Raw genomic sequence first — 26,542 nt, forward strand, 5'->3', positions numbered from 1 at the left:
TCTAACATAGATGAGCTTGACGATGTCCTGTATTCAAATGAGGTTGATTTTGATGCACGACCACTGGGTTTGACTAGAAGCAGTGAACAATCACCCATAGGAAATATATCCTTCGGGACGTTGGTTTTCAATTTCAAGTTAATGGTGAAACCAATGAGTTCTGATCAATCCAGAACATGTCCACTGCAACAACCAAAACTGTTGAAATTCCAAATTGACGAACTGCTTTCTATATTTGCTCTGTTGCTTCAGCTTCTTAAACAGGCTCAATGGGTAATTAATGGCAACAACTTGTAATTTTTCACCCTTTACACAAACACATTTGTGTCCTTTACCTTGCAATCAGGCTTCTTCCCCCTCATCAGTGACTTCAGTTTCCTTATGTACCACCACACGTGTGACAGACATGTCAGGGTGCATCTCTTTGGCTTCTTTAATTGCCTGGGCCAGAGCCTGTGAACAAAATCAAACAGTGCACACTTCAGTTAACTGACCAAACACCCAAAAACATAACAATTGGCAATGGAGCTTCAGAGGTTTCAAACTCAGCTTAGTACAAATTAACTTAGAATGTTCACTTCTGTTCAATATCATTCAGAATGTTACTGATCTATGTTACTCGCCATGACACTACTATCTTAACTGTTATATGAAGAAAATAATAAAAAAAAATAATAAGAGTAGAACGATATGTGTCAAATGGTAAAGGGTGAATTTATTATGTGGACCGTGGAAAAAGAACAAACACCTTGGAACAGGTAGAAGGCCTATGGCCATCTCGGAGTACAATAAGGGCTAGCAAGAGACCTAGGAAACTCAAGCCCACTTCCCACCCCCAAATATGGAAACAGCACTTCAATCTCTGTTTTACGCTGATAAGGGCGGTTTGGTAGCAAAATGTCTGTTTTAGCTCTCAGAGCCATCTTGCACTATGCAGCACATCTTGTCAAGCGTGCATTAAAAAAAAAGCAGACATAATTACATCCAGTTTAAAAGACTTCCACTGGCTACACTCTAGGCAGAATTAACTTTAAAATAACCTGCCTAATGTACAAGGCAGTTTATTTTGGTCTGTCCTTCTAAGTAAGAAGCAAGCTCCACACCACGGGAAGACACAGAAACACCAGATGCAAGGTAACACTACTTTGTGATATCCGCATTACAAAAATAATAAAAAAACTCTCAACCAAGTTTTCTGCTGTTAAGTTCCCTGACCTTGGAACAATCTTCCTGAATAGATCAGAGGTAAATAAAACTTCCTAGCTTTCTATACATCTCTCAAAACTCACCTACATAGGCTCAACCTGAAATTGGATAAGTTATGGATGATTATCATGTTGATGAAAGCGACTTCTATTGAGCGGATTTACTCTGCAGAGTGTTCCGGAGGATTGCACACGTCAGAAAGCAGGTAAGTTCCGTCATTTAATCCTGTTTAAAAAGCCAGGTTTTCAACCTTTTTTTAAACACTGATGGATCACTAACAGCACATAGTTCCAGAGGGAGCTTGTTCCATGCTGTGGCACCGAGATAAGCCAGAGATCTACCTCCCAATCTGGCCTTCCAGATTGTGGCCATCAAAGCCAATAATTTATTGGCAGATCTCAGGTTTCTTACTGGAGCATTCTGCACTGGACAAGTATAATGTTCCATTCAATAGCGCTAATGTCTTAAACCGAATTATCTCCTGATCGGAAGCCAGTGCAGAGTGTGCAGGTGAGGGGATATATGTGCTTTTACAGGCAATTTATGGAGGAGACAGGCTGCAGCGTTTTAAACCACCTGCAGCTTCTCCAGCAAGTTTTCCGGTTGGCCAAGATAGAGAGCATTACCATAATACAACCATATTCCAGCCTTGATGTAACCAGAGCCTGGATGACTGATTTTGTTGCAGAAAAAAGATACAAAATATAAAAACATTTTTAATAAGTGCAGTACCCTGCTTTCAGGCGAAAAAGTCTGCCAAGTATCTGAAGAGGTATTGCTCAAAGCAGAGCCCCGAGTTACCCCCATTGTCAATTCATGTGGCTCAGAGGAGAAGAAAGGAAATCATATCTATTGACTTCTTTCTTCCTTCCAGAAAGGAAGAGTGGGTTAAGGGCTTGACCCATAATTCAAATTGAATGCAGCAGCCCCAGGAGACTAGCGTGGAGGACCACATCAAAGGCTGCTGATAGATCCAGCATAATCAGCACTACCTTTCCCCCTACATCTAAGGTTCCTTTGATGTATTCACTAACCTCCAAAAGTGCTGTCTTGGGGCTAATGTGGGGTCTGAAACCTGACTGGCTAGGATGGAGCTGGTTAATGGATTCCAGATATGTGGAGAGCTTGTGATTCACATGCTTCTCCAATATCTTGGATAGTGCTGGGATCAGGGATATGGGTCTAATATAAGACAGTGCCCCTGGATCGGCCGATGGTTTCTTTAGCAAGGGCAACATTTTGGCCCGCTTCCAGGAGCTTGGTAACATGGCTGTTACAAGTCATAAATTAAGCACTTTTTTTTTTTTTTACTAAAGTGTTAATTAAGTGAACCCCTAAAACACACGTTAGGTGGGTAAGGGTTAGCCGGAGAGACGGATTTCAAATTCCTTAGGGCTGTCAAGGATGAAATAGGATCAAAATTAGACTGAGACGCATTGGTTACTGAGACCCTGTTTAACTGTTTCATATCCAATATTTTATTGATCGTCTGACGGCTGAATGATGACTGGCCTCGATAATCAATACCTTAGACTGAAAATAAGATGGTAGTTGTTCACACTAATCAGTCGAGGGTTGGTGGGATCTATTACAGGCTGCTGGAGCCAAAAATATTTTAACTATGGAGAAAGTTTTGCCGTTTTATTTTCGGCATGATACTTCTTAAGTGCCAGTTTGTAATTTTCTTTATCTTTCATATTATAACTTTTTCTCCATTGTCTCTCTTCCCTCTCTTTCATAAGAATGTCAGAGTACCAGAGACTAGACAGCTATATTTTTGATCTACGAGTAAGAGGCATTGCTAGTTTCTCCATTGAGTCCCTGATCCATTTTTCTAAGAGCAGAACATCCACCTCCACTTGACCAACCAGAGAAGGGGGAACTATCCTCCAAAGTGCAGATGAATTCCACTGGCTGGATTTTATGAAAAACTCTCCTTAGTGGAGATGTGCTTTAAAGGGGAGCTGACTAGGGATATTTAATCATAAAGTTGTCTTACCAGACTTGAGGTAAAGGGACTTCTACATGCAAAGGTATATCTGAAAATACCTGTTCAATCACATGTCCCGCTTGGTGGGAAGGATTAAATACATGTTGAGTGATGTCTAGAGACATCATCAGTTCCTTTAATTCTGTTGCCTCATTATTGTCCACCTTTATCCATATGGAGACTGAAGTCCCCTACAGGTATAAGCTGTGTATATGTCAGCGCCAAGTATGCTATTGAATTCCCTAGAGATTTCAGAAATCGATCAGCTGGTACTAAAGGTATGTAAATTAACTCTCCTGCCACAACATGATGATGAAACAAGCAGACACAGAAGTCCATTGCGTCTGCTCCAACTAGGCTCCCAATCTTGAAAATCTTGCAGTGTAAGACATTCCTGAGAATTAAGACGATTCTGCCTCCCCTGAAGGATTGGCGATCCTTCTTGTGTATTTTATAACCCTTCGGAATGGCCATCGCAATTGCAGTGTTGGGGGACTCAGAGAGCCAAGTCTCTATCACAAATAATAAATCAGGGTTGTTAAGCTTGTCCTTGCCTAGAAGGTCATAGATGTATATTCTGAATCTCTGCATTGTTAGCCAGTTCTATGTAATGTATTTGCATGTGAAGAGCTCCGCTACCCATGTGGTGAGCTCTATGCTACATAAATACCACAATTAAAAAAATAAAAATAGGGAGATATTCCTCAATCTGCTTCCTAGACATGAAACAAAGTATAATTTTCAGGGGGAAAGATCTTTGCACATTCAAACCTCTACAATGCAGAACTTCCTGTAGCCTATATTCTGTCTCAGAGCAGGTCATGTCAATCATGCACCTGCTCTGTTCTAACTACAAACTTGAATGACTATAGCAGCAGTGCCTCTGATGTGATCTGGCTCCGAATCTTCTGTGGGTGTAAATCATTCCACTGCAACATTTTACCTCGTGGGTCAGTAAATCATAGTTATTACATCGCAGTGAGTTACACCGAGATTGGCGTTATTTCGCACATGCACACACTTTTATTTGTCACTACAAATGTACTCATATATATCTTTTTTTAAAATAAATATGCAAAGATATATATAAAATTTTCTAATTAAACTAACATTATAATAAATATGAAACTAATAATATAACTAATACTTACTTTTAATGATATTTTCTTTAGTTAGTTGTAATTAATTAATTGTAAAATTATATAATTATTTCACTATCCCTGCACTCTAAAAACCTGACTACAGCTATACACTACCGAACCATGAATCATAAATAGTCCTATATACTACCCATCCCTGAGCACTAAAAAGCCCATACTGCCCTTATCCACTATGCATCCCTGAACTTAAAAACCTTTACTTCCCTATACACTACCCACCCTGATCCCCAGAAGCCCCTTAGTACCCCCTACTCCTTACTACTACACTTCCAACTCCATAACCCTAAAATTCCCTTACTAGCCACAAAACCCAAACATTACATTTAAATTATAAAATATATATTTTATTATCTGATATCCTTTATAAAATGTTTTAAAAAATAAAGTTTAAACTACATTTAGTAAATATGTTTACTATGCTAATATATCATTTTCTAAACATATATACATTGCATTAATAAACTGTTTTAAGTTAAAAAATATGTATGAAGTAATTATAGTACTTTAAATATGCACAAAAACCTATTAATTTAAAAATAGTTTTAAATTCACCTTTACTCATCAATATATTTGTGTAAATATTCATGTATATATTTAACAGCCCACACACACACACACACATAAATGTTTATATATACATATATATATATACATACACACACATATGTGTGTGTGTGTCTATATGATATATATGGCTACATATATACATATATATTACCTACTGGTGGTTGCCAGTAGGTACTTGTAGTTAGGACCTAGTTTCCATACAGAAAAGCACTTTTTGTTTTGCTAATAACTTTGGCACCGTTCGATGAACCTCCACAAAATTTTCAAAACTAGTTTGTCACTCACTTCAACTGCTGTCTAGAAAGTTTCAGGGTGATTCATCAAGTGGGAGACAAGAAAAAGTTGGGGTCCCAAAACACGTTTTCCCAATGCAATTTCCCAGAGAGATTTTAGACATGACTACAGACCAAACCGCTGAATTGAATTATCCCAAATTTGGCAGAAAACTAGATCGTGCTCCAGAAAGATATCTTTTTGTAATTTGGTTCAGTAATTTTTAAGTAATTAAAAAACAAAATTATGTATATTTAGAGATGCGGAGAGTCCACAGATCTGACAGATCTCTTGCTGAGATGTGATTGGGCGCCACCACTTCAACCAGGAAGTGGTGGCAGCCATCTTGGGACTCAATACTCAGCTGAGTCACAAGAAAAAACATAAAAAACACAGGAGGGTGAGGTAGGAATACCCTGACCTTCTAGGCCTGGTGCTGTGGTTTCACAGAGACCCCTCCGGAAGCCAAAAGTGGTTTTCTACAAAATGTTGCCACAAATTTGCAGAGGATCTGCAGCAAAAAAAAAAATTTTAAGAGAAAAGAGCGGTCTCCTGCACTTTTTTTTTGTTGCCTCCCTGAGTGGGCCAGGTCCTGGGGGGGATTCTTTATATTATTAATGAGGGGTAAGCGGGTGGGAGGGGGTGCCACATGACCCCCCCCTCCTCAGGCCAATTTCGTCCCACAGGACCCCATCCTCCAGGGTCTGGCCTTATTAAAAGTAGGAGGGGGGCACTCGCCCTCCCTCCTGGGCCCATTTCAGCAACAGGGATTTCATACCCCAGGGCCCGGCCAAAGTTAACAAGCATTTTCAATGCAATGGGGCTCGCATTTGCTCGAGATTTGCGTTGTAAACTCCTAACCGGACTTTTCTTGACACAAATTAAAAGAAAAAAAAAAAAACACAGCGTGATCGCGCTGAAATTGAAAACGAAAAAAACGATCGCGCTGTGGGGAAAATAAACAGATACAGTAGTCCGGAACCCTGGGCTGAAAACATTGAGCCTCGAATGGTTTCAGTACTTTGCCGGTGCTGTGTAGGTGGGCTAAACACCGGAAAAGGCATGACATATGCATGTATTTAACAAATGAAAGCAAGTGGATTTTAAAGAGCAAGCCCAGGAACAAATGAAAGTGACTGACGTGACCTGGGTGTGGTTTCAAGCCCAAAGAGAGATTACATCATGGACGGAGCGCTTTGCGCTCCCCCATAAAAAGGGGGAGAGGGCTCACAGTCCCACTTCCTGGGTCTTTTTTGGCCCAGGGATCCCATTCCCCAGGGGCTGGCCATATTACTAATGGGAAAAGGGACTGCGCAGCCCCCTTCCGGAGCCATTAATGGCCCTGGGGACCACATCCTGTAGGGCTGGCTCCCTCCAGGACATAGCAGGTTCCCTGCTGCATTGGTAATTGCCTGTATAGCCTGTGCAGTGCTGCTTTTGCTTGCTGGTCCCCAGGTGCCCTGTCAGGCAACTATTAATCCTGACTGCCCGACGCAGCTCCCAGTCGGTGATGAAATCAATCACCCAAGGCAGTGCCCATCACAGAGGCTGTATTCCTTATCAGCCCACCCAGCCTCCTTCTCGCTTTCAGCTCTGCTGCTAGCCACTTTTCTGTCCATACCCACACTGTGCACAGCCTGTGTGGCTCCTCAGGGTCTTGTCACTCCCTAGCTTCCAAGTATCGTCTGCTCTTTTAGCGTTCCAATCCTCTGTCACTCCAAGCACTGCTCAGCACACTGGGATAGGCCGTAGCACTGATGGTGCATGATTATCTCTTCCACAGTGGACAGTGGTCAGACAAGCAAACCGTATCATTTTCAAACACAGATTGTGAGGTTCCAAACCCCTTAACGCCTATTCTGCTAGGATTGCTGCTACATTTTTGATGAAAGTCCAGGAGCTGAGGCCCCCCACACATCTGATCAGCCATCTTTGCAGGCCACGCACCCGTGAATACTGTTTTAAGCCAGCTCTTTCTGGTTCCCCAGCTGTAACCTTATTCTGGCCCAAACTGCTTTTAATTGGTTCTTTCTTCCCTGATATTGTACTCTACTGATTTTGTGTGGTTACCAACTGATTTCTGATGGTTTCAGGTTTGTTCCTCTGGTTCTAAAGAATCTTAACTAGATGCCACTGGTCCTTAATTGCTTTAGTTGTTATATCTGATTTTCTATGGTTCGTATTGGTTGAAGTGTGTGCTTTTTTGGTTTGGAGAGTTTTAACACCTTTAACAGGATCTTACTGTTTTCAACTTTTTTCTGTTTTTTCTTATTGATTCACACTTGTTGCAGCAGGTTATTTCTGTTTCTACCTGTTTTAGTCCGTTTGTAAAGGTTTCAATGGGTACTCACTGGTTTCAACTGATTCCCACTTATTTTAAAGCTTACAGCAAATTTTACTATGTTCAGTAGGTACTTACAAGTGTCAACTGTTTTTTATATAATATGTCAGTGTTTTTTATTGATTTCCAGTTTTTTGAGCTTGTTCTTAAAGAGTCATTTCAATCGTAACTAGCAGGTACTGGTTCTGTTTGTTTCTTTCTGTTTGAACATGCTTCAGTTTGAACTGCTATGCAAAGGAGCCCTGGGGAACAACTCACAATAGCAACCTGGGGGCATATGGGGAAGAGAGAGAGAGAGAGAAATACTGGAATGGAGTTCACTCTTGGGCTGGAGTGTGCTTGGGTTAGGATGGCCATGAAGGCCTTGCCTGATAGGTATGTGAGGATTCTCTTTACAGCCAGTTTCTGGTGGATATTGCTCTGTTGACCCCTCAAGAGACCAAGATGTCTCTAGACATCAATGCAAACCAGACAGGAGCTGAAAAAGCAAGCATACAGCCAACATTAGGGAAATGTAAGTAAACCTTGGGGTGTGAGGGAACCAAAAGGGGGAAAACAACTAATGTTGGGGCCACAACAACTAATGACAAGCTGCAAGATGATGTCTCAATGTTTTTAAGTCCCTTAAATACTGTCCTTATCCTTCTACCTCAGAAATGTCTTGCAGCCAGGAAGTGATTAAAACTCATAAGCCAATATCAGATTAGCGGTCTAGTGGACAGATATTTGCAGTTTCTGTTGTCACATTCCCTAAAGCGTCGAACCCTGTGTAGTTTCACATCTGATTCCAAGTCACTGTTGGAACAGAATCCTGATAGTCACCCTACGCTGACCCTTTACTCAGTAGACATTGCTATCATCCACTCTCCCACTGCACCGCACACGACTGGACTTACATTATAGGGGAACAGTCTTTAGAACGTCTTCATAAATTGAGGAACATGTACAAAATCTGCAGGTTCCCAAGATATGTCACACCATTCCAGGCTGACCTTAGTGCATCTATGAATCCACAATGGTTCTATCCCCTGTATGGGAAACCCATTTATCAGAACGGGAGGTGGAGAACTGCTTGTGTCAGTGACTGCAGCCTTAACCCGAGATACATGAAACACAGGGTAAATGTACCAGTGAGAAGCAAAAACACAGCTGAAGTGCCCATCTTCCCTTTTATGGACAAAGAACACACAAAAAGAGGTGTAAATTTAAGTTATGACCCCAGAATTGTTACATGTTTTTTTGATAACCCCTCTTGTAGACTGGTGCGTTGCTCCTTTTTAATCTGTAAAGTTTTCATGTGCCCTTCAGCTTGCTGTAGGTGTTGGTGAGCTTCCCTCTGGGCGGCATCAACCCTTTGGAGTAAGCCTGTAACAGAGAGAACTTTGAAGGCCGAGATCTTGGCTACCTCCATTTGTAGATGAAATCCAGAGACACAGTTAAAAGCAGACCTACTTAGTGACACATGCAAGGAGTTGTCTTGTGCAGATTCGGCAATTACAATCCATCAGTTCCAAGCATTTTGATGGTCTATCAAATCTCCTCAACTATTGCTTTAGGGGCTGATTAATTCTCTTTGTCAGTTAGTCTGGGGGTGGTGGCTAGTGGATGTCAAAGGTTTAGTCCTTACTCATTTCACCAGTTATATCCTAAAAGAGTTATGAACCACATTCTTCTATCCTTAATAACAATCTGTGGTACACCATGTAGTTGGAAAATTTGGACCATAAATATGCCAGTAGTGTTTTAGGTGGGAAGAAATGCTCCATCTTTGTAAAATAACCCCTCACCACCAGTAATGTTTAACCAATGGATAGAGACAGTTCAGCAATTAAATCAATTTAGATCATATTCCAGGAACTCAGTTACCATAGAATCATGACACCACTTAATTACTCCCTATTGTGTCTCGTTTCCTGACAGAAACTGCTTCTCCAGGATGCTAGTCTTTTTTTTTTTTTTTAGGTCTTATATTTGGTTCCTTTTGTTTCTACTGCTGAGAATTTATTGTTTGTTGTTTTCCTTTAACAGCATCAAAAACGTTCTGCTCCAAACTCTTTCACTGTTAGGATGCAGGGATATGGGGGATATGTCCTACCGCCTTCTCTTTGATGTGAGAGCGAATCTGTTTTTTCCATGCCTAATTTCCAGCCTGTAGGTGACTAAGCAATGATAGGTGAAATATAGAGTCCATCAAGCACTTCTGGCATTGTCCCATTACCTTGCTCTGCTTACTCTGAGCACTGCCAGAAACAGTTTCCCATCTACAACACAGGCTTCTTAAGGTAGGAGCTACATGTTCTTTTTTTGAGAATGCTAGACACTTAACGTACAGTATTGTTTTGATACCTAAAGTGTTTTCAATTTTTTTGTCCAGCTACCAGAGCATTACTATAATCAAGTTTTAATCCTCAGAAACATGAAGAAACTTTCAAATCTACCTCTACAGATTCACTTTACTGTGAGACGAATCTGCAGTGGAATTCACCCGTCTTACTGTACGCAGGACTCAGAGTGTTGAGCTTCTCAGCAGAGATAACAGTAGCTCCCTTGCTCTCCCTAGGGTGGAAACAGATCATATTCATCCAACCATATATTTTGAGCACATCTTGGAAGTACAGGGGGTCTCCCTTTAGGCAATTTGTGTGTTTTCATCATTGTTGTTGAAGCTAACACTCAGACCGACTAGCAACTCAATGAAGTGACAGCTGCATTCCAGATAACCGGCATATGCTGCACCACATTTGAAAGTGCTTTCTGGAGAAAATACTTAACACTTTTTCCCTTGTAAAGTGTCTTGGGGTTGTTCATTGTTGATCCTTTGAGGGAAGGTATTTGTTTCTAAGCACCACAATGACCATCTTGGCTCTTTGTTAGCTAGAGAAGCACTAAAAAAGGGACTGGAGACATTCTGCCAATAAATAACTTAAAGAACAGCTGACAGTGTTTTTCTTAAAAATATGATTCCACATTAAAATATACAGATGGCATGATTCAGAAAAGTACTGGAGTGTCTGCAGTGCTCCTTAATATACTTTTACATGCCTTTGTGAACAGACAACAATATATCCAATTCACAGTTAAAAAAGAAAAAAGAGAGCCAGTCATTTCAGTTTGTACTAATTGTATATGTATACTACTATTTTAGATGTTTTGCGGCTAATTCACAAAGGCATTTAAGAGTACATGAAAGAGTACCACGTGGATACTACTTTACATACTCAAAAAGGCCTTTAACAGGACTCTCTATATATTTTATTTCCCATTGCACAGTTCCATAGAAGTAACATCAACCAGTTTAGGTTTTTTAAGACTGACAGGGTATGCCTCACTGTAAGAGTGGATGATAGGACAGAGGCTTTGTGAAGGTTACAGTTCAGATACATCCTAGAGTTAGACACCAAAATCCCTGGCGGGCTCAACATCGATTAAGAAATGAATGTAAACTTAGGCTGATAAAGTATGGGGAACTTTCTACCTGGTACTAAACTTTCCTTGGTCCTGGGACGTCGATGTAACTGTTTTTGAACATGTACTGTAAGGTGATGATATCCCTTGTGAGTCTATTTGTCGTCATAAGTTCCCTTTTCTTCTTTAGTTCTTCTTTAATCCTCGAGAAATGCTTGGATTTTATGGATTTTAATCTATTTTGTTTCTTTCGTGCTATGTGTTTCCCCCTACTTTTCTTCTTCCCTTTTTTCTTTCACTTTGATCGTCACTTTATCTTTCATACAGGACTATTCGGGTGTTTGGAACACATCAGGGATACAACATTGGATTGAAACAATCAATTTGAAAATAATTGTGATCTGGATGTTGTGGAATCATGAAGTAATTTTTGTTGTTCAGATGTATCGAAAGACCTTTCAGTTGATTTGGGAACTGCCAATAGTGTGGGTGGTACCACAGAAGCAGTAAGGATATTGTTTTTGCCTTGCAGCCAACCCCAGCACGCATCCCAACCCATGCCATGCACGGCTTTCAGGCAGGTGCATTGGGGAGTTTGCTGCAGTGGCCAACCCCTTAAAGTCCGGCAACCCACTGGCTCCTTACACGGGCTGCTTGTGGCCCTAGTAACACCATTCCAGGGGGCTCAGTGCAATTTTGGGGGGATAGGGGCATGGGAGCCTCCTGACCTGGGCTTCTTTTGGCCCCAGGGACACCATCCCTGGGGCTTGGCAGAATTTCAGGGTTAGAGGGGCACACAGTCCTCCTCCCTGGGCCGATTTCAGTCCCGAGAACCCCATACCCCAGGGCCCAGCACATTTTGTGGGGGAGAGGGGCACGTGTTCCCCTCCCTGGGCTGATTTTGGGCTCAGAACCCAGATCCCCCAGAGACTGGTGCATTTTTTATTTAAGGTAGGGTTGTACGAGGCCTCCCTCCCTGGGCCGTTTTTGGCCCTGGTTAGCCCATCATCAGGGGCCTACCACTATATTTATGGGGGAAGGCGGCACACAGCACCACTCCTCAGGCTGAAATCCGCCCTGGGGACCCCATCTTCCGGGACTAGGCTGTATTCTATAGAGGGAGGGGGGGCACGCAGTCCCTCTCCTGTGTCAGATTACCCAGGCTTCAGAACCTTTATAAATGGGGAAGGGGGCACGAAGCACCCTCTCCGCGCTGATGTCTGCCCCACGCACCCTATCCCCTGGGTCCTGGCCAATTACTAGAGGAGGGCATCGCTGCTACTCTCCCCAGGCTGATTTTGGCCCCAGGGACCCCATCCCCCAGGGCCAAGCCAAAAAAGGATGGGTGCCCTGGGTGGTAAATCCTGATTATGGGCTGCAGGCAAAGCTCCAAGGCCCCTGTGGCCCAAACTGGCTCGCCACATCCAGCAGGATCCACCATTTCTCCTGGCTACAGGGAGCAGCTAAAAAGTCTGCTCCCAGCAGGCGGGAGAAATATTCAGATCTGTGTTTCCCTGCCTAAATCACTGTAGGCAGGAAAACAGATCTGAAGTCCGCACCCAGCAGGCGGAAACATTTTTAAAGCTCTGCCAGCTGTGAGTGGATTTTGTGTTTGCTCTTGTTTGGCAGGAACTTTGAAATTACCAATGCTGGTCAGGACCCCAGTACTCATAGTTTATGGCCTAATGTGCGTGTCTGTGTAGTGCTTAACTGTGTCACTGAGGCTAAGCTAATCAGAACCTCAGTGCCTATGCTCTCTCTGCTTTTAAATGTGTCACTGTAGGCTAGTGACTTCATTTACCAATTTCAATTGGCACACTGGACCCTCCCTTATAAGTCCCTAGTATATGGTACCTAAGTACCCAGAACATTGGAGTTCCAGGAGATCCTTGTGGGCTGCAACTTTTTTATTGCCACCCATAGGGGGCTCAGACAAACCCTTGCACAGGCCTGCCATTGCAGCCTGCGTGTAATAATGCACACGTTATTTCACAGCCATTTTCACTGCACTTAAGTAACTTAAGTCACCTATATGTCTAACCTTCACTTGCTGAAGGTTAGGTGCAAAGTTACTAAGTGTGAGGGCACCCCTGCACTAGCAAAGGTGCCCCCACATAGGTCAGGGCCATATTCCCGGACTGTGTGAGTACGGGGACACCATTACAGACCTGCACTACATACAGGGAGTGCAGAATTATTAGGCAAATGAGTATTTTGACCACATCATCCTCTTCATGCATGTTGTCTTACTCCAAGCTGTATAGGCTCGAAAGCCTACTACCAATTAAGCATATTAGGTGATGTGTATCTCTGTAATGAGAAGGGGTGTGGTCTAATGACATCAACACCCTATATCAGGTGTGCATAATTATTAGGCAACTTCCTTTCTTTTGGCAAAATGGGTCAAAAGAAGGACTTGACAGGCTCAGAAAAGTCAAAAATAGAGAGATATCTTGCAGAGGGATGCAGCACTCTTAAAATTGCAAAGCTTCTGAAGCGTGATCATCGAACAATCAAGCGTTTCATTCAAAATAGTCAACAGGGTCGCAAGAAGCGTGTGGAAAAACCAAGGGGCAAAATAGCTGCCCATGAACTGAGAAAAGTCAAGCGTGCAGCTGCCACGATGCCACTTGCCACCAGTTTGGCCATATTTCAGAGCTGCAACATCACTGGAGTGCCCAAAAGCACAAGGTGTGCAATACTCAGAGACATGGCCAAGGTAAGAAAGGCTGAAAGACGACCACCACTGAACAAGACACACAAGCTGAAACGTCAAGACTGGGCCAAGAAATATCTCAAGACTGATTTTTCTAAGGTTTTATGGACTGTTGAAATGAGAGTGAGTCTTGATGGTCCAGATGGATGGGCCCGTGGCTGGATTGGTAAAGGGCAGAGAGCTCCAATCCGACTCAGACGCCAGCAAGGTGGAGGTGGAGTACTGGTTTGGGCTGGTATCATCAAAGATGAGCTTGTGGGGCCTTTTCGGGTTGAGGATGGAGTCCAGCTCAACTCCCAGTCCTACTGCCAGTTCCTGGAAGACACCTTCTTCAAGCAGTGGTACAGGAAGAAGTCTGCATCCTTCAAGAAAAACATGATTTTCATGCAGGACAATGCTCCATCACACGCGTCCAAGTACTCCACAGCGTGGCTGGCAAGAAAGGGTATAAAAGAAGGAAATCTAATGACATGGCCCCCTTGTTCACCTGATCTGAACCCCATTGAGAACCTGTGGTCCATCATCAAATGTGAGTTTTACAAGGAGGGAAAACAGTACACCTCTCTGAACAGTGTCTGGGAGGCTGTGGTTGCTGCTGCACGCAATGTTGATGGTGAACAGATCAAAACACTGACAGAATCCATGGATGGCAGGCTTTTGAGTGTCCTTGCAAAGAAAGGTGGCTATATTGGTCACTGATTTGTTTTTGTTTTGTTTTTGAATGTCAGAAATGTATATTTGTGAATGTTGAGATGTTATATTGGTTTCACTGGTAATAATAAATAATTGAAATGGGTATATATTTGTTTTTTGTTAAGTTGCCTAATAATTATGCACAGTAATAGTCACCTGCACACACAGATATCCCCCTAACATAGCTAAAACTAAAAACAAACTAAAAACTACTTCCAAAAATATTCAGCTTTGATATTTATGAGTTTTTTGGGTTCATTGAGAACATGGTTGTTGTTCAATAATAAAATTAATCCTCAAAAATACAACTTGCCTAATAATTCTGCACTCCCTGTATAGGTCAATACCTACATGAAGCTTCACAATGGTAACTCCGAATATGGCCATGTAACATGTCTAAGATCATGGAATTGTCCCCCTATTCCAAATGGGGTATTGGGAAGCCAATTTCATGCATCTTTGGGGCTCGACCATGGACCCCAAGTACAGCCAAACCAGATCTCTGAGGCTTGCACTGCAGCTACAGCTGCTGCCACCTCACAGACAGGGTTCTGCCCTCCTGGGGTCTGGGCAGCCAGGCCCAATCCCAGGAAGGCAGAACAAAATACTATCTCTGAGAGCAGGGTGTTACACCCTCTCCCTTTGGAAATAGGTGTTACAGGCTGGGGAAGGGTAGTCTCCTCCAGCCTCTGGAAATGCTTTAAAGGGCACAGATGGTGCCATCCTTGCATAAGCCAGTCTACACCGGTTCAGGGACCCCTTGTCCCCTGCTCTGGCACGAAACTGGACAAAGGAAGGGGAGTGACCACTCCCCTGTCCATCATCATCCTAGGGGCGGTGCCCAGAGCTCCTCTAGTGTGTCCCAGATTTCAGCCATCTTGCTTTACAAGGTGTGGGGGTACTCTAGAGGCCTCTGAGCGGGAAGTGCCAGCAGGTGACATCAGAGACCCCTCCTGATAGGGCCATACCGGACAAGGTAGTCAATACCCCTCTCAGGGCTATTTAGGGTCTCTCCTGTGGGTTCTCTTCAGATTTTGCTTGCAAGTTTCCTTCAGGAATCCTCTGCAACAACTTCAACATCCTCTGACCTCGGATCAACCGCAGCCTGCTCCAAGAACCGCTGTAACTGCAACAAAGTATCCGCAAGAGATACTTTTCTTCAGCAACCTTCGCTCTAAGTCAGCAACTGCCACAGGTTCCACTGTGTGCACGCTCTGAGGACTCCCTGTCTTCATCCTGCACCAGAAGGACCGAAGAAATCTCCCATGGGGTGACAGAGTCACTCCCCTGCTCCAGCATGCACCTTCCAAGATGACGACTGGTACCCTTGGATTCCTCTCACAGCGATGAGCTTGCTCGTAAGGACACAGAGGGTGAACATCATCGACAGAGGTCCTGCTGACGCAATTTGGAGGAGCTAAGACTTTGCCTTCCCAGAGAGCAACGGTACCTGTGTACTGCGTCTTCTTCACCTCCTGAGGCCTATGTGCACTATTTTCAAAATTCCTTAGGGCACAGCCTGGCCCAGGTCCCCAGCACTCCATCCTGCGACGCTCAATTCACTGAGTTGTTCTCTGGCTGCGTGGGACCTTTCTTTGTTATGCTGCATCAACCGTGTTTTGCACCTCCTTTGTCCCCGTGTCCTGGGACTCCCGGGGGTGCTGGCTGGCATCCTGAGGGCTCTCTGAAGTACTGAGACCCCCTCTTCCTCCTCACACAGAGTTGAGGCCCCCAGGTCCCACCTGGGTCCATCCAGCGCCATTTTGACGCAAAATGCACTTTTGCCATAGCCAAGGCTTGTTGGCGACTTCTAAAACGAAATCACATCTGCAACGATCTTCACGTCGTGGGACATCCTTTGCATCACGCAGGAAGCCGCTGGCACTTTCCTAGGGTGCATTTCTGCAGTCTTCGACTAACCGTGAACTCTTCTTTTGCACCCTCTTCTGGGTTGGCAGGGGCTCCTGGCCTCCTGGAACTTCTTTCGACTTCTAGACTTAGTCCCCTTCTTTTGCAGGTCTTCAGGTCCAGGAATCCAGTAGGTGTTGTTTGCAGATTTAGTTGGTTACTGCATAATCCCAATCACGAGGTGTAGTGTGTCCTAAGGAAACTAGCATTATTTTACTCCTGCTTTTCTGGGCTCTGGGGTGGGGTAAATTACTTACCTTTACTGTACTCTTACTCTCCCAGCGATTCTGCTCACACTACACTTGTCCAGAGGGGAATTTGTGATTCGCATTCCACTTTCTTAGTATATGGTTTGTGTTGCCCCTAGATCTATTTTCTCCCATTGCATTCTATAGCATTTCTTATAGCTTGCATTGTTCTCTGACTATTTACTTGTCTAATTTTGGTATCTAGTGTATATATTGTGTATAATACTTACCTCCAAAAGGAGTATTGTCTCTAAGATATTTTTGGTACTGTGTCACCCAAATAAATACCGTTATCTTTGTTAACAATGAGTATTGTCTTTACTTGTGTATAAGTACTGTGTAACTGTAAGTGGTATTGCAGGAGCTTTGCATGTCTCCTAGTTCAGCCTATGCTGCTCTGCAATAGCTACCTCTCTCTGCTAGAACACTACTACATTTCACTAATAAGGCATAACTGGACTTGGTATAAGGTGTAAGTACCCAAGGAACCCACTACAAACCGGGCCAGCCTCCTACAGTGCCCTTCTCAGGGTGGATCTAAGCAAAGACAGTGAGTGGACACTGGGTATGGAAAAACTGGGGGCACTTTGAAATCGGATTTGATGAACTTAAGTCCTAGCATTCTTTCTCTGAAAGAGACAGTCGGATTTTCGAAGTCAGACAGGAAGATGAAGTAGGGAGGTCTTGCAGCAACCATCTTTGTTTATAGGTTCCCTGAATGTGCTGATGGCGCTACACTTGAGACCATTCTCGAATTATGGATCATGGACACAAGTCAGCAGATCTGTCCTAACGTGTTCATAATTCAGCAAGCACATAGGATGCTGGTGCCTCCTCTACCTCAAGAAGTCATCCAATAGACAAAATCCTAAATTATCAAGACAGGGACATCATCACGCAAAGCGCAAGATATGCTGGGGAAATGAGATACAAAGACCAAATCATCTGAATTTTTCCAGACAACACACAAAAGGTTCACAAGAAGAGGAAATCCTTTGTCACTGTAAAACAGAAACTAATGCCATGGACTTGAAATACATGTTGCTGTACCCGGTGAAGCTGCATGTAACTGATGATGGTGACTGACTTTTTTACAACCCAGGAAGATATCTAAGAGTGGTTAGGGGTTGGGAACTGTACCCAAGCACGACCAAGCTGTTACAGGCTTACAGGCTCACAAGGGGGGCACTGATGAAACAGCAGGGGAATGAGGAGCAGGGGACAGGCCACTGCTCCCACTGGACAGAGTGGTGGTAACAGGTGAAGAAAGCACTCTGTATATTGAACATTGCTCTGATATGCCCTGCCCAGGGTAAACATGAAGGGCACAAATGAGAGATTATGGACAACACATCAAACATGATCACCCCTGAGGCGGGACTCTGAGTGAGTAGCTTCCTGGTATATGTATGGTAAAAGCCTGCTGGTGTCTGTAGATTGGATGTGTAGCATTACATAAAATTGGGCCAATTTCTGCTTTAGATCAAGGTAAATGACTTTATGATTTCCATAATGAATTGTGGACTGGATCACCATGACAACAATTTTCATTCAGAGGAGGTAGTTACTTTCAAGTTGTTGGGGCCCAGGGTAGCTGCACAGCTCCAGGAGTTGTTGGTCGCAAAAATGGAAGTTCCTAAAGAGTGACTGGAGCAGCTTTTCAAGCCCCTTTAATTTCGCACTGCTCTACTGTCTCTACTTCTATGCTCCTAATATAGACCACAGAGCATTGTTCCAACTATGTACGATATGGTTACTACTTATCTGGATATCCCTCTCATTTGGTGTTGGGAATGATTTCAAATGTATACTGGGCAGCAGTCTGGATAGTTCAAGCGCCAAACAAAACCTGGCATGACTGAGGCACTAGTAGAGGTTAAGAATAATTTAGAATGTCTCAATATATGGTGTGTATTGCATTCTACTGTTAAGCAATACTCACATCAGTCCATGGCACACACACCAGGTTAGAGTGTATGCTAGCCATGCATAGTCTAGTGACCAAAACAGGCACTGCTCAATAGCTTTGTAGATTTATTTTGCATCACTTTCTACTTCTAAATAAATCTGATGTGGCAACAACACAAACAAGTATACCTACATGGTGCTTACTCCCAGCGGCCCTACAGGATCCAGGGTTCACACTAGGCATAGGATGAACTATCAATTCACATTTTGAGAATGACTTGAGGTCCACTGCTACCAAAGCTATTGAGTGGAAAGCATTAAAAGTTGAACTGCACTTGGGGAGGAGGGGGAGGAATGTAAGTGTGTATGGATACGTAATACAGGATCAAATGACAGAGACACAATTTATTGTGGGCAGAGGATGAACTGTATGACTCCAAATTCATACATCCAGAGTCTCATCAAGGGGACCAGACCCGGTGGAGGCACACTGGAAGGTGGGTGAAAATTGGATACATTAATAAGCCCGCCTACAGAGATTACAGGTAGTGATTACTTAAAGAGGGGGGTATACCTGTGGACCTGGCAAAATGTTAGTGTGCTACTGAGAAAAGAGTGAGCTTCCGCCAATATGTTATTCTTGGACAGACCTGTTGTTTCCAAAGAAGTGACCCAAGTGACTATAAATTCCATTGTAGCACACTATTTGGCAACAATCTTTGAAAAAAGGCCTCTATATTCGGAATAGCTTACAACCAAACTCTTGAGTGACCTCAAGATTCCGTCTCTCACTGCAGAGTGTGCTACTGCACTCAAACAGAGCCTCTACGGGGGGGGGGGGGGGTAGTCCTGTTGGCCCTAGAATGTATGTCGGGTTGGAAGACTATGGGCTCATTTGGCCTCCCACTGGAGTTTTACTGTCAATTCTGTAGAGAGCTAGTGTAGAAGCTCCTTTCAGTCTTCGAGGAGGCCTGGTATCGAGGGAGACTCTTAGACGCTATGAGAGAAACCACCGTTTTTATGATGTTAAATTTAGGTAGGGACCCCCAATCACCAGGATCAAACAGGCCTTTTTCCCATGATCAATATTGAAGCAAAAATAGTATTCAAAAACCTGGCCATCAGTCTTATCCCAACGGTCAGTGACATGATTCACAAAGATCAATGCAGCTTCACTCCCGAACGCAGCATGAAGATGAACCTAAGGGGCCTACATCGTGACATAGATATGATGGCAGGAAGTGACATAGATGGTGGCCTTGTGGCTTTAGATAATGAAAACGTTTGTCATGCAATAAAATGAGACTATATGCATGTGGTATTAGAATAAATAAGGTTTGGTCCAAAGATCAGAAGCTGTATGAAATTGCCAAATTTTGATCCTGTAGCTAGGATGAAGTCCGTAGTTCTGAGTGACAGAAAGAGGCACTAGGCATGGTGCACACTGTAACCATTACTGTGAAGCCTCTTGTAAACCATTACCAAGCACATATGAAGAACTGGGGAGTATAAGTAGGGGATACAATTAATGTTGTTTCTATGTATGCTCATGACACCTTACTATACTTGACCCACCCGACAGAGGTGACCCCTGTATTGCTGCGCCATTTGAAAATATGTGGTACGATATCCAATTTGTCACTTAATACATGTGAATGAAAATGTCACTTACCCAGTGTACATCTGTTCGTGGCATCAGTCGCAGTAGATTCGCATGTTTTGCAATAGCTCGCCATCTGGTGTTGGGCCGGAGTGTTACAAGTTGTTTTTGTTCGAAGAAGTCTTTCGAGTCACGGGACCGAGTGACTCCTCCTTTTGTCTCCATTGCGCATGGGCGTCGACTCCATCTTCGATTGTTTTTCCCCGCAGAGGGTGAGGTAGGAGTTGAATTGTAGTAATAGTGCCCATGCAATGGAGTGACTAAGTATGCACCTATTTAAGGTTGAGATGATACATATATAAATAGTTGAAGGTAACTTCCAAACTGCTACAGGCTCCCGGGGAGGCGGGTGGGCACATGCGAATCTACTGCGACTGATGCCACGAACAGATGTACACTGGGTAAGTGACATTTTCAGTTCGATGGCATCTGTCGCTGTAGATACGCATGTTTTGCATAGACTAGTAAGCAGTTATCTCCCCAAAAGCGGTGGATCAGCCTGTAGGAGTTGAAGTAGTGTGAAATAATGTTCTTAATACGGCTTGACCTACTGTGGCTTGTTGTGCGGATAACACGTCTACACAGTAGTGCTTGGTGAATGTGTGAGGCGTAGACCATGTGGCTGCCTTACATATTTCTTGCATTGGGATGTTTCCTAGAAAGGCCATGGTAGCACCTTTCTTTCTGGTTGAGTGTGCCCTTGGTGTAATGGGCAGCTGTCGTTTAGCTTTAAGGTAGCAGATTTGGATGCATTTAACTATCCATCTGGCTATACCTTGTTTTGATATTGGGTTTCCTGCATGAGGTTTTTGAAATGCAATAAATAGTTGTTTAGTCTTTCTGATGTTTTTTGTTCTGTCAATGTAATACATCAATGCTCTTTTGACATCTAATGTATGTAGTGCCCTTTCAGCTACGGTATCTGGCTGTGGAAAGAACACTGGAAGTTCCACTGTTTGATTTAGATGGAACGGTGAAATAACCTTTGGCAAAAATTTAGGATTGGTCCTTAGGACGACCTTATTCTTGTGTAGTTGTATAAAAGGTTCCTGTATTGTAAACGCCTGAATCTCGCTTACTCTTCTTAGGGAAGTGATGGCGATGAGAAATGCCACCTTCCAGGTTAGGAACTGTATTTCGCAGGAGTGCATGGGTTCAAAAGGTGGACCCATAAGTCTAGTTAGGACAACATTTAGGTTCCATGAAGGAACAGGTGGTGTTCTTGGTGGTATAATTCTCCTAAGGCCCTCCATGAATGCTTTAATGACTGGTATCTTATATAGGGAAGTTGAATAGGTAGTCTGCAGGTATGCAGATATTGCTGCAAGGTGTATTTTAATGGAAGAGAAAGCCAGGTTAGATTTTTGTAAGTGAAGCAAGTAACCCACTACATGTTCTGGAGTTGTGTGTAATGGTTGTATTTGATTAATATGGCAGTAGCAAACAAACCTCTTCCATTTACTTGCATAGCAGTGCCTGGTGGATGGCCTTCTAGCTTGTTTTATGACTTCCATACATTCTTGGGTAAGTTGTAAGTGCCCGAATTCTAGGATTTCAGGAGCCAGATTGCTAGATTCAGCGATGCTGGATCTGGGTGTCTGATCTTTTGGTTGTGCTGTGTCAACAGATCTGACCTGTTGGGCAATTTGATGCAGGGTACTACTGATAGGTCTAGCAGCGTTGTGTACCAGGGTTGCCTTGCCCAAGTTGGTGCTATTAATATGAGTTTGAGTTTGTTTTGACTGAGTTTGTTTACCAGGTAAGGAAGGAGAGGGAGAGGAGGAAAAGCGTAAGCAAATATGCCTGACCAGTTCATCCATAGGGCATTGCCTTGGGACTGTTTGTGTGGGTATCTGGATGCGAAGTTTTGGCATTTTGCGTTCTCCTTTGTCGCAAACAAGTCTATCTGAGGTGTTCCCCAGAGTTTGAAATAAGTGTTCAGAATTTGGGGGTGAATTTCCCATTCGTGGACCTGTTGGTGATCTCGAGAGAGATTGTCTGCGAGTTGATTTTGGATCCCTGGTATAAATTGTGCTATTAGGCGAATTTGGTTGTGAATTGCCCAACGCCAAATCTTTTGTGCTAGCAGGCTTAACTGCGTGGAGTGCGTCCCCCCTTGCTTGTTTAGATAATACATTGTTGTCATGTTGTCTGTTTTGACGAGAATGTATTTGTGAACTATTATTGGTTGGAAAGCTTTTAGTGCTTGAAAAACTGCTAGAAGTTCTAAGTGATTTATATGCAGTTTTGTTTGATGTACGTTCCATTGTCCTTGTATGCTGTGTTGATCGAGGTGTGCTCCCCACCCTGTCATGGAAGCATCTGTTGTTATTATGTATTGTGGCACTGGGTCTTGGAAAGGCCGCCCTTTGTTTAAATTTATGTTGTTCCACCACAGAAGCGAGAGGTAAGTTTGGCGGTCTATTAACACCAGATCTAGAAGGTGACCCTGTGCTTGTGACCATTGTGATGCTAGGCACTGTTGTAAGGGCCGCATGTGCAGTCTTGCGTTTGGGACAATGGCTATGCATGAAGACATCATGCCTAGGAGTTGTAGTACCATCTTTGCTTGTATCCTTTGTGTTGGATACATGCGTTGTATGATGGTGTTGAAATTTTGAATTCTTTGGGGACTTGGAGTGGCTACTCCTTTTGATGTGTCTATTATGGCTCCCAGGTATTGTTGTACCTTGCGCGGCAGAATTTTGGATTTTGTGAAATTGACGGTGAACCCTAGTTTGAAGAGGGTTTGTATGATATGATTTGTGTGATTTGAGCACTCTATTAACGAATGGGCCTTGATTAGCCAGTCGTCTAGATATGGGAACACATGTATTTGCTGCCTTCTTATGTGTGCAGCGACTACCGCTAGACATTTGGTAAAGACTCTTGGTGCGGTTGTTAATCCGAAAGGCAGTACCTTGAATTGGTAATGCATTCCCTTGAATACAAACCTTAGGTATTTCCTGTGCGATGGGTGTATTGGTATATGGAAATAAGCATCCTTGAGGTCTAAAGTTGCCATGTAGTTGTGTAGTTTTAGCAATGGCAATACTTCTTGTAGTGTGACCATGTGAAAGTGGTCTGATTTGATGAAAGTGTTCACTACTCTGAGGTCTAGGATTGGTCTCAGCGTTTTGTCCTTCTTTGGTATCAGAAAGTACAGTGAGTAAACTCCTGTGTTTATTTGTGTGTTTGGCACTAATTCGATTGCATTCTTTTGCAATAGTGCCTGCACTTCTATCTCCAGGAGATTGGAATGGTGTGTTGTCAAATTTTGTGCTTTTGGTGGTATGTTTGGAGGGAATTGTAGAAATTCTATGCAATAACCATGTTGGATAATTGCTAGAACCCAAGCGTCTGTAGTGATTTCCTCCCATGCTTTGTAATAATGACTTATTCTTCCCCCCACTGGTGTTGTGTGGAGGGGGTGAGTGACATGTGAGTCACTGTTTAGTAGTAGGGGTTTTGGGGCTCTGAAATCTTCCTCTATTCCTAGGGAATTGCCCTCCTCTATATTGTCCCCGAAAACCTCCTCTATACTGTCCCTGGTAACTGGACGGTGTTGCTTGTGAGGTGCTGGCTTGTGTGCTCTGACCCCGAAACCCCCCTCGAAAGGGTGTTTTACGGAATGTGCTGTAATTGCCTCTGCTCTGCGGGGAGTAGAGTGCGCCCATGGCTTTGGCAGTGTCCGTATCTTTTTTGAGTTTCTCAATCGCTGTGTCCACTTCTGGACCGAACAGTTCTTTTTCGTTAAAAGGCATATTGAGAACTGCTTGTTGAATCTCTGGTTTAAATCCAGACGTTCGGAGCCATGCATGCCTTCTGATAGTTACAGATGTATTAATTGTCCGTGCAGCTGTATCTGCAGCATCCATGGAGGAGCGGATCTGGTTGTTGGAAATGGTCTGTCCCTCCTCAACCACTTGTTTTGCCCTATTTTGTAAGTCCTTGGGCAGATGTTCAATGAGATGTTGCATCTCGTCCCAGTGGGCTCTGTCATAGCGCGCAAGTAGTGCCTGGGAGTTCGCGATGCGCCACTGGTTTGCAGCTTGTGCTGCGACTCTCTTACCAGCTGCATCGAACTTGCGGCTTTCTTTATCTGGGGGTGGTGCATCTCCAGATGTGTGGGAGTTGGCCCTTTTCCTAGCTGCTCCTACAACGACAGAGTCTGGTGGCAGCTGTGTAGTGCTGAAAACCGGGTCTGTAGGAGGCGCCTTATACTTTTTTTCCACCCTTGGTGTGATAGCCCTACTTTTGACCGGCTCCTTAAAGATTTCTTTTGCGTGCCGGAGCATACCAGGGAGCATAGGCAGGCTTTGGTATGAGCTGTGGGTGGAGGAGAGTGTGTTGAATAAAAAATCATCCTCGACCTGTTCTGAGTGGAGGCTTACGTTGTGAAATTGTGCTGCTCTAGCCACCACCTGAGAATACGCGGTGCTGTCCTCTGGTGGAGATGGCTTCGTAGGGTATGCCTCCGGACTGTTATCTGACACTGGAACGTCGTATAGGTCCCATGCGTCTTGATCTTGGTCACCCTGGCTTATGGTGGTGTGAGCTGGGGAGTGTGATGGAGTTTGTGCTGGTGAGACGTTAATCACGGGCGGAGGAGAGGGTGGTGGGGTAACTCTTTTCACCACTTTTGGTTGTTGTGTCTGTTCAGTTTGGAACTCCAACCTTCTCTTTCTTCTAATGGAGGGAAGGGTGCTTATTTTTCCTGTCCCCTGCTGTATGAAAATACGCTTTTGCGTATGGTCCACATCAGTTGATTGTAGCTCTTCCTCAAACCTATGCTTTTGCATTTGGGAGGTTAGCGAGTGCTCTTCTGTATAAGAGCCTGAAGCTGGGTCGCTTGCAGTTTGTTTCGGCACCGAAACCCTGTCTGCGTGTTTTTTCGGCTCCGAGGTGACTTTTTTCTTTTTCGGGGCCGAAACCTCTCGGCGTCTATCTTCTTCGGTGCCGCTGTCTCGGCTTCGAGCCGTGTCCACACCGGCATCTCGGTGTCGAGGCTTGTCTCCAGCACTTTCTCGGTCCTGAGAAGGCTGCGTGCCGGTGTCTCGACCGGAGTCGGACGATCTCAGCACTGTTTGGGCCTTTTTCGGTGCCGACGGTCGGTCACCGAATTTATGGGTGGAGCCATGGCCTGATGGCAGTGGCGTCCCCTGGGCCTTGTAAATCTTCCTCTGTGTGGTTTTCGACGTCTTACTCACGGTTTGTGTATCGTCGAATCCTTCGGAGTCTGAGTCTTGGATCGAGAAGGTACCTTCCTCTTCTTGTTCCTCGAACTCTCGGTGGGCTGTCGGCGCGGACGCCATCTGAAGTCTTCTGGCTCAACGGTCTCGGAGTGTTTTTCGGGACCGGAACGCAAGACAGGCCTCGCAGGTGTCTTCACTGTGCTCAGGTGACAGGCACAGGTTACAGACCAAGTGTTGGTCTGTATAGGGGTATTTATTGTGGCATTTGGGGCAGAAACGGAACGGGGTCCGTTCCATCGGCGTTCTTCAGCACGCGGTCGGGCCGACCAGGCCCAGACGGGGGATCGAAAAACTACCCCGAAGGGCACCGGAGCTCTTCGATCTTCGATGCGGTGTTGAATCTAACTACGCCGATCCCGAACGCAACAATACCGACGAAAATCTTCCGAAATTAGCTATCTTTCCGTTCCGAAACTCGGAGCGACAGGAACACGTCCGAACCCGATGGCGGAAAAAAAACAATCGAAGATGGAGTCGACGCCCATGCGCAATGGAGACAAAAGGAGGAGTCACTCGGTCCCGTGACTCGAAAGACTTCTTCGAAGAAAAACAACTTGTAACACTCCGGCCCAACACCAGATGGCGAGCTATTGCAAAACATGCGTATCTACAGCGACAGATGCCATCGAACACAGCATTATATCCATTAGTGACGTACTGTGGGTTACCACCCATAGATTCCCAAATTTTGATATGACTTAGAGAACTGGGAAATTCTGATATTTAATAATGCTGGTTGCACATACATCAGTAAATCAATTAGCTTACAACATGGACAAGGTCTTCCAAGGACTAAAATCTTCTGCTAAATTTTGGAACTCATTACATGTGTTGATTATGGGTAAGATGGCCCTGGAAAATATTGTCTTTCTTTCGTAATGCTTATACACCCTACAAAATTCAGTATGTCTTATTCCCAGATCAACATTTAGGGAACTTGACAGGCTACTGACATTAGTATGGATGGGGAAAATGAAGCAGAGTACCGTAAGCAGATTTAAAAAAGGATAAATTGAAGGGAGAGCTGGGTCTCCTGGATACAGAGCTATATTACATAGCCATGCAACTTCAGCATGCTACGTATTGTGGAGTAAAGACGGGAATTGAGAGAAAGACCTCCTAAGAGGCACCACAGATGCAGACTTGCTGCCCCACTACCTGATGCAGAGGACAAACCATTTTATAGGTTCACCTATGACTGCTAGACATATA

At 44.0% G+C, this 26,542-nt stretch overlaps 1 protein-coding gene across 22 annotated transcripts in view; it reads right to left on the reverse strand.

The window, feature by feature from the left end:
- The window catches only part of EPB41L2 (erythrocyte membrane protein band 4.1 like 2), a 1,020,488-nt gene that overhangs the window by 27,880 nt on the left and 966,066 nt on the right, over positions 1-26,542 (reverse strand). For all 22 annotated transcript variants that reach the window (XM_069234854.1, XM_069234865.1, XM_069234873.1 and 19 more), the window contains one exon: positions 336-453. In XM_069234854.1, coding sequence (XP_069090955.1) covers positions 343-453 — 111 coding nt within the window. In that variant the 3' untranslated portion in view covers positions 336-342. The remainder of the gene's footprint in view (positions 1-335; positions 454-26,542) is intronic.

This window comes from Pleurodeles waltl, chromosome 5 (genome assembly GCF_031143425.1).
Source record: "Pleurodeles waltl isolate 20211129_DDA chromosome 5, aPleWal1.hap1.20221129, whole genome shotgun sequence".
Classification (NCBI taxonomy): domain Eukaryota; kingdom Metazoa; phylum Chordata; class Amphibia; order Caudata; family Salamandridae; genus Pleurodeles; species Pleurodeles waltl.